Genomic DNA, 9,145 nt, shown 5'->3' on the forward strand with positions numbered 1-9,145 from the left:
CAAAGTTTCTAACTTTTCGCCCAGTGGTCCCCAGTCCCGGAGTCATGTCTGCCTCTTGTCCTCTTTCCAAACAGTGCTTTTGAGACACAATGTCCTCAGCCACTTCAGAGGCCATTTCACCCAGTTTGTGACATTCCACGGTTTGAGGCCTAAGACACGCAAGGCAGTTCCTCTGGCCCGGCAGCTCCGGCTCCATTTGATAGCAGCTGCATTTATATTATTGTTCACATCTTTGTACATATTTTAAAAATATGCTTCATTGGTTTTTTAGAGAAAGAGAATGGGAGAGGGATAGTGAGACAGAAACATTGATGAGAAAAATATCTATCGGCTGCCTCCTGCACACCCCCTACTGGGATCGAGCCTGCAACCCCGGGCATGTGCCCTGATGGAGAATCCAAATGGTGACCTCTTGGTTCATGGGTCATTACTCAACTACTGAGCCACACTGGCCTGGCTGTAAACATTTTTAATTAAAACAAACTCCCAAACTATATAAAAATATTCCTAGTTGTTTCACCTGAGGTAAGACCAAAGTTGATTTAAAAAGTGGTGAATACGATTTTCACTGTCATATACTGAGTCTTTTGTTATTTACTTTGTCCCTTAAAAACTCGACTATGAAATGTGACCTTTTTCCAAGCTACCTTTATCTCCCAGTGATCTATTTGTTTTTGTTCTGGTACCTCTTGTTTTTATAAAGCAGGTCTCTGGATTGATTTGGGAAGAAAACACATTTACAGTATTTTCTCTTCCACAAGGACACCCTGTCTTTGTTGGGACAAGTGTGGCTTCGTTGGTCTGTAAGCCTGTGACTTTGTCTGCGCACAGCAGCCTCTGGTTCTGGAGAGGAGTAGATGCCTGGGTGTTGGCTGTGGGGTGGCTCTGGGTGACTTTTGGAAAAACTCCTAGTCCATCACCTTTTTGAACTGTTTCATCACTAGGACATCCCGGAGGAGAGAGAGGTGGCAGGTGGGACGGTGTGCTCGAGGGAAGTGTCGGGAGTGAGGTTTGTGCAGGTGGAAAAACGGGAGGGGACTCTCAGAGCCATGGGCGAGAGCCAGCCCACTGGCTGCAGAGTCTATGGGGCCCGGAGGAGGCAGTGCCACCACCGGGGGAGCCCTTGTCAGCAGCCAAAGTGGCCATTTATTTGTTTACTTATTTGACAATTATTTCTAGGGTGATTGTTCATGTGTCACATGTTATTCTAGATGTCAGGGGTGTAACTGAAAAGACGAATGAAGTCTCCATGTGGAGGCTGCATTGATAGCCATTATGCAGATACCCACATCTGGGGCGACAAACACCATGAGAAGCAAAGCAGGGCAGGGTGACAGATGGAGAGGGGGCCCTCGGGGGCCTCGGGGGTGTCCAGGCAGGCTGCTCCGATGAAGTGCTGTTTCATAGAGAGTGGAGTGAGAGAGTGACCACAGGGGCCTCGGGAGGGTCTCCTGGCAGAAGGAAGACCAGCGCACAGCCCCAGGTGGGAGCATGCCTGGTGTGTTTGAGTCCTGGGAGCCGAGTGAGGGTGAACGTCCAGGGAGGAGACCTGAGAGGGCCTGGGACCAGGCCACAGGGGGCCAGGAGGCCTAACGAGAATGGGGTGGGAATTTGTGCACACACACATGTGAACAAGAGTGGCTGAGTGAATGTGTGTGTATGTTTGTGTGAGAGTGTGTGTCTGATACGCATGTGTGTGTTGGTGTGAGTATGTGTGTTTATATCTGCCATGCAGGTATGTGCATGTGTTTGTGCCTTTGCGTGCTGTGTGTCATGAGTTTGCATGGAATGCGATCCCGGTGAGAAGCCTCTCCTGGAATCCTCGCTGGGTCTCTGCTCTGCCATGGTTCACAGAACCAACCAATGTCACTCATGAGGTCACGGAATAAAGCCAGGATCCTAGTGACCCCTGGAGTCCCAGGGACCACTCAGGCTGGGGCCCGTGGAGGGCTTAACACAGCCCAAGCTAACTCCCAACAACCCACTGGAACACCGGACACCCTGGACCTGCTGTCAAGTCATGAAACGCCGCCTGATGGACCACAGCGGACAACAGTCACTGACAGATGGGGCCACCCTCACCTTGGCCAGCCCAGGGTCCACGGAGGAGAGTGTGGAAGTGTGCTGGCTGACTCAAAAACAGCTGGAGATTGAGCCAGGTGTGTTCTCTGGAAGGGAGATCCTAGAGGGGGAATGCTGGGCACAAGGTCACCTTGGAGCTGCTACCCAAGTGTTTTATTGGCCATAGATTGTTGTATTGGCCATAGATTGTTGTATTGGCCATAGACTGTTGTATTGGCCATAGACTGTTGTATTGGCCATAGATTGTTGTATTGGCTATAGACTGTTGTATTGGCCATAGATTGTTGTATTGGCCATAGACTGTTGTATTGGCCATAGATTGTTGTATTGGCCATAGATTGTTGTATTGGCCATAGACTGTTGTATTGGCCATAGATTGTTGTATTGGCCATAAAAATGGATGATGGGTACGACTGAGGACAATGCTGTGAGTACATGAGGTGATTTTAGGATATATGAGGATGAAGATGTAAAATGTCAATCACTGTGTTTTTGTTTTGTTTTTTAATTTTAGAAAACGTTTATTAAAGCTCAGGACAGTAAAATAAGGAAGGGCCTAGGATAACAGGAGAGGGACTAGGTGGGGAGGTGAGCCTGGCTGGCTGCTTTGGCTCACTAAGGAGTCAGAGGAAAGGCGGCCTTGGGGACAGGTTCAGGGGGGTTGCCACTGCCCATTGCTGCCCTGGTTGCAAGCCTCATGGGGTCCCTGATTATGTTTTAATGTGCATTAAAAATAGTTGGCATGTCAATCCAGTGGTTTCAGCAGGGATATAAAAATTCCTTTATAATAAATTGATTAAAGTTCATCTAGAATGTCAATTTGCAGACCACTGTGAGATGGCAGCACCCGAGGGTAACACGCAGGCTCCCAGGCACAGTGCCTGGCACAGCACAGCTCTGGCACCACCAGTCAGGAAATGCCCTCTGCCTTGAAGGGCTTAAGCCAAAAATCACATATATACTCGTGCATCACAGCATTGGCCTCAGTCTGTCTATATCTCACATAGACACAGACAACAGTAACAGTGTGGTGACAGCCAGAGGGAGAGGGGGTGGGGGCGGAGGTTGGCAAGGGGATGGGATGGGATGGAAAGAGACTGCTTGGGGGGACGGGCACATGTGCCGGTGCAGATGAGGTTTTACTGAGTTGTGTAGTTGAAACCTGTATGGTTTTGTGAACCAATGTCACCTCATTAATTTCAATAAAATGAAATAAATAGATAAAAATAAATGCTCTGTACCTCAATTTTCTAATCTGTCAGGTGGGACTCTAACAAGCAATTTCTTAGAGGTGTTTGAGTATTAAAAGAGTTAAAAATGTGGATCTGGAGACTACTCTGCTAAGCGAAATAAGCCAGTTAGAGAAAGACAACTGTCACATGATCTCACTCATACATGGAATCTGATGAACAAAAACATAGGACCAGCGGCATGGATGCATGGAACAGACTGACAGATCTCAAAGGGGCGGAGGGGGGAGGGGAAGAGATTAACCAAAGGGCATATATGCATGTATGTTCAGCCCATGGACACACAATAGTGTGGCGAAGGCCTGGGGGGGAGGAGAAGAGGGCTGGAGGGGGCATCTGTACTACTGTCAACAACAATAACTTCAAAACCACAGACACGTCCACGGTGATGGGAAGACAGTGAGTGCTGAGGGAAAAGGCAAGCTTCCCGGGATAAGATGGAAACTCGGCACCAACGCCGAAGGGGCAGTGGGGCTCGATGGCCTGGCGAAGCGCTTCCCATGGCCGGCTTTGTACACTGGCTTCATCGAGCTGTAATTTTCACGCGCAAACCTGACCATTTTTTAAAATTTAAATTCTTTGTTGTTGACAGTATTACATATGTCTCCTTTTCCCCCCAGTGACCTCTCCCCGGCCGCTCCTGCCACCAGACCAATTTTAGGTATACAATTGGAAGAATGCTGACTCATACCCAGTTGTGTAACCACTACCACGTCATGATACAGAACATGTCCATCACCCCGAGAGCTCCCTGTGCCCCTTCGTGGTCCGCTCTCTGCTGCCCAGCCGCCGCAGCCCGGCCTGTCCTCCTCCTGTAGCTTTACCTTCTGTAGAAGCATCTCCACGGAACCGTGAGTCCGTGGCCTTCACGCTGGGCTTTCGCTGAGCAGCGCGCAGCAGGGGCTCCGTGATGTTTGCAGGTCTCAGTAGCTCATCCCTTCATATCAGTGAATGAGGGGCATGTATGTGTGCACCGCATTTCTCTCTTCACTAGTTGATGGCCTTTTAGGGCTTGCTCATTTTTGGTGACTACATTCATATATTATTTGATCTTTATCGTGGTATCCATAACTTATGCAAACATCTGTCTGTACAGTATTTGGTTCCCGTTATGGCCCCATGAGGTCAGTGTTGGTATTATTCATGGGGAAGTGGACAGGGATCCCTGGAGCCAGCACCTGTCAGAGTCCTGTTGGGGGGCCCTGGCTGGGACCTGGGGAAGAACTCCCAGCCCTCAGATGCTGTGAAGAGGGAGGAGCCCCCTCCGTGGGGCCGCCCGTCCCCACTGGCAGGACCAGGATACCTCTTCAGCCTCCAGGGCCCGGGTTCTGAGCTGGTGCAGCTCCTCGTCCTCCCAGTCCTGCCCCCAGCATCAGGCTTACTCCTCCTGCTTGTGAGGTGCTACGACTCGGCCCAGCGAGTGGGAGCGCCCTATACCCACGTGCGCCCCGTGCAAAGTGTGGCCTGGGGGACCAAGGCGGCTTCGAGCCTGTCAGCGGGAGCCCCGCGTTCAGGAAGCCAAGTTCATCAAGGGGCAGCAGTGGCCGGTCCTCCTTCGAGATGGCTCCCAGCCCCAACCCACGGGGGCCAGGGAGCAGCAAGAACAGCCGTCCCGAGAGTGGGCGCAGCGCGGCACTGCTGGGGCCTTGGAGAGCAGCCCCGGGTGCCCGGTACCCTGACTGGCTGGTCCCCACCACCCGTGGGCTGTGCTGTGTGGCCTCTGCCGGCCTCCTCCACATCCCCGACCCGGCATCCACCAGGGCTTCAGCCGCCAGGTTTTCTTTGAGAAGATGCTGGAGAGAAGGCGGTGCCGGGCCAAGAGCAGGAGGAAGAGCAGAGCCCTTGGGACAGCAGAGCCCCAGGCCCATGCAGGGCGCATCCGTGGCAGCGGCAGGAGCAGTGAGCATGTGCCGTGCCCGCCCTGCCTCCCCTCCTGTGGCTCAGGTGCGGGTCGCACCAGCAGGATCAGAGGAGAGAGGGCGAGGGCAAAGCGGGCAGCCAGCTGAGCAGAGAGCTGCGAGGCCCTGGGAAGAGGAGGGGAGGTGCCCTCCGGGCAGGCACAGCCCATTTCACACCTGACTCCAGAGCCGAGCAGCAGCAGATGCTTCTGATGGCGGCTGGGCTCCGAGGCCGCAGGCTGGGCAGGGGCTTCTGTTTGTGCTGGCGGACCAAGCAGGCCCGGCTCTCAGGAGAGACAATTGCACATGCAGCTTTGGCTCTGTTTCTCTCATGGTAGGAGCCCTCCTACGCCCTGGTTCTAGTCGCATTTCCGCGGGATCGAACTAGAACAGCTGAACATCTGAGGCAGTGACTAATGGCGTGAACCCTGTTATTAGGCTGGGCCAACAGGAAACCGCCATTTCTGTGGGTGACACCCTGGCGCAGACACTTAGAGACAGGGGGCTACCCACAGGCAGAGCTGGGGGCTGGCCGAGCCCTGCAGACCCAGGTCTGTCAATTCTGTGTTTTACAATGTTATACAAAATGTGTCTGCACCCTCTTACTCATTGCTGGCTACGGGGCTGCCCTAATTTAAGGAAATGCAGGGGTGGCCCCCTGTGTTGGCACCTGATGAAACACACCCAGGGAGAGGCGGGTGAGACCGGCGATGGCAAGGCGGAGGGCTGTGTCCCATGAAGCAGGTTTGAGGAGCGGAGCAGAGGGAACCTCATGCTGGTCAATGAGAAAAACGATAGTGTTCACACAGGCTTGGAGGGCAGGCGGAACTGGGGAGGCCAGGCTTTCTCCACTCAGCGTTACTGATGTTTAGGCTGAACAATCGTCTGTTGGGCGGTGGCAGCTATCCTGTCCACTATAGAGTGCTTAGCAGTATCCCTGGCCTCTAACCACCAAATGCCAGTAAACTATCTCCCCTAAATTGTGACAATAACAAATGTCTCAGTTATTAACAAGTGTCCCTGGAGGCAGAATGGCCCCTTGGTTGAGAATGGATCACGGAGGTAGATACAAATGAGGGTCTTAGAAGAGGGGCTGGCACATCGTATCTGGGCAGTTGCCGCCACTGGCTTGGCTAGAATGCTGGGGATATTTCTTCTCTCAGTAGATGCAGAGGTTCAGCATCTACTACGTGGCAGGCACTACACTGGACTGGGAATAAACTGAACAACACAGGCATGGAAGCCTCTCTGTGGGCGCTTTACGGCCCAGTAGGCGAGAGAGAGAGAGAGAGAGAGAGAGAGAGAGAGAGAGAGAGAATAATATATGTTGTACACTATATATATATAATATATATATATATGTATATATGTCAAATTATAAATAATTGTGAAAGTACCCATTTCATTACTTATAAGGCCCTGCGTGGGCCAGCCTTTGCTGGCCTCCATCACCATTTCTTAGCATTTGCTGCTTCACTTCAGTCCCGTTGGCCTTCTTCAGTGCTCCCCGCTGTTACGCCTCAGGCCTTTGCACTTGCTCTGTCCTGAGTGGAGCACTACCTTCTCTGTTACTCTCCTGGTGCTCTCCCTTGTTCACCTTTGAGGTTTTAGCTTTGTCACTTTTTCAGATCATGCTGCCTTAGTGACAGATCAGAGTTACGTGTGAACAAGCTCATTCTGGTTGTACGGGAAGTATCGATAAGCACAAGAGCAAAAGAAGAAAGAAGTGAGAGGTCACTTAAGAGGCTGTTGCAGAAGTCCCAGCAGGGGACCATGTGGCTTGGACAAAGCTGGTCGCAGCCAAGAGGGGGAAGAGTGGATGCATTCAAAACATCTGGGGAATAGATCCAAAGGCCTGGGTGATGGGTGAATGTGGGGCGGGGAAAGGGGCTTGTCAAGGTGAACTCCACGTTCCTAGCAGGAGCAAATGGGGGGTGGATGTACAGTAACTGACATGGGGAAATTTGGAGGAAGATCAGCTATGTGTGTGCACGCCTGTTTGTGTGTGTGAACATATGTGTGTAAGTGTGCACACATGTGTCTACATCTACATGTGGATGTACAGGTCCAAGTGCTGGGAGTGCGGGGTGATCACAGGCAGTTAAGACGTGATCAGTTCTCAGTGCGAACAGCATATCCAAATGGAGATGCCTAGCGGGACGCGCTTTATGCTTAGAACTCAGAAGACAAGCCTACACTGGAAATACAAGTTAGGAAGCTAAGAGCACATGGGTGGAACCATATGAAAAGCCTGGTAAGGGGTGGATAAGGTTACTTCGGGTGTTGGGGTAAAGCTAGTGTGGCCTATGAAGGAAGGAGAAATGGGGTGGAAGATGCCATTTTAGGAATTTTCTTCAAAGTCAATAAAACTAAGAAAGATTGTTTCTAGGAGGGTGAGCAGTGTTGATGCGGGAGATGAGAGTGAGCTGCCAAGGAGACATTTTTATTTGCACGTGGAGGCTGCTGGTGCTCCGTAAGCGCAGTCTCGGCCTGAGGCAGATGGGGACGGGTCAGCCGTGACCACAGACAAACCCAGGAGAGATGGGGAGGCTGAGACTGCAGAGAAGAGTGGGAAGGGCTAAGAAGAGGAGTCGCAGGTGAGCAGGCCGAGTCCTGAGCAGATATGGAGGAACTGGCACCTTTGTTTCTCTGCTGTACCCACATCGGTAGTTAGGGCTTTGGAGCCAAAATTATGGAAATTGCATCCCCTGCCCCCCTCCCCCCCCGAAAACTGCAGGGGGCTCTTGGGGACTTTTAAGTGAGTCAAGTTTGCTTTTGTGAAAGATCACACTGTGAGCAGCGTGAAGAGCGGATGAGAGCACCTGGCACTAGGAGTGGGTTAGGCAGCCGGAGGCAGGATGGGTCCGGAGCTACTGAGGACATGGAAACGGAGATTATGGCCAGCGCTTGATGAGAGTGTGAGGGAAGGTGTCCAGGGTGGACTTGCAGGTCTTACCCGGGTGACTGGTGAGTGCGGTGCCACGTGCAGGTGTGGAACACAAAGGCCAGGGTTTTCTGGGATGCCAATCAGCCCACTTTAATAAGCTCAGTTTGTGATGGAAACATTCCGAAGGGAGCTAGTCAGGAGGACCTGGGGCTTAGAAGAGTGTGAAATGGGTGGGAGGAGATTTGCTGTGTGGGTAAGTAAGGCCGTATGCTTTGTGTGGGCCTCACATTGGGTGCACTCTCTCTACTGGTCCCAGTGCCAAAGGAAGCCATAAGCTCATGTTAGAATGGACATTAGCCCGTGGGGATGGTATCTTATCACCATTTCCAGGTGCAGCAAAGGCACAGGCATTCTAAATTCTCTGAGAAAGGGGCTGGAGGAACTTCAGGAAGAGGAAAAGGATAGGACAGTGGCCCAGACCTTGACAAACTTCTCAGGAGAGCCATCCAGTGTTTGAGGGAGCTCAGGAGGCAGGTAGCACCCAATGACAGTGGAAGGGGAGGGGAGGCAGCCGAACCAGAAACAGCACAAGCAAGGAGTCTTTCTGTGTGAAAACCAATGTGCAAGGGCACGGAACGAGGCACAGCACCAACGCTCTAGCACTTCGGCTTTTAAAAGGCAAGTGTGTTCATGTGTTAAACTGATATTCTAAGGGCCAAACATTGTTTTAAGCACATGGAATACACGTTACATATTTAACGAGTATGAAGGCATGTAATGCTCTCCGCAGTCCCAGGAGGTGGGCCCTGTGATTAGCCCTGTGTTGCAGGTGAGTAAGCTAAGACCTTGCCAAGGTCGTCAGCTCGTGTACACTGGAGCCAGGCTTCCAGTCCCGGAGCCTAAGCTCTAACCATCATATAGAGAAGCAATATGCTAACATAAGGAAAGTATTTAGAAAAGCAAACATCTCAGCTCCACAGGCTGCATTTTCTTTAGATTAAGTGGCAACAGCTGGAAATAAGGGGGAA

The 9,145-nt window shown here is 51.7% G+C and overlaps 1 protein-coding gene across 1 annotated transcript; it reads left to right on the plus strand.

The window, feature by feature from the left end:
• Window positions 1-2,020: 2,020 nt before the first annotated feature.
• On the plus strand, window positions 2,021-6,896 carry FAM170B (family with sequence similarity 170 member B). Its single transcript, XM_006109912.1, is given in 7 exon segments — window positions 2,021-2,159; window positions 4,058-4,183; window positions 4,625-4,811; window positions 4,813-4,875; window positions 4,877-5,031; window positions 5,082-5,231; window positions 6,859-6,896. Coding segments are annotated over 7 exon segments (858 nt in total).
• Window positions 6,897-9,145: the final 2,249 nt, after the last annotated feature.

The sequence above is a fragment of the Myotis lucifugus genome, unplaced genomic scaffold (genome assembly GCF_000147115.1).
Source record: "Myotis lucifugus unplaced genomic scaffold, Myoluc2.0 scaffold_206, whole genome shotgun sequence".
NCBI lineage: Eukaryota > Metazoa > Chordata > Mammalia > Chiroptera > Vespertilionidae > Myotis > Myotis lucifugus.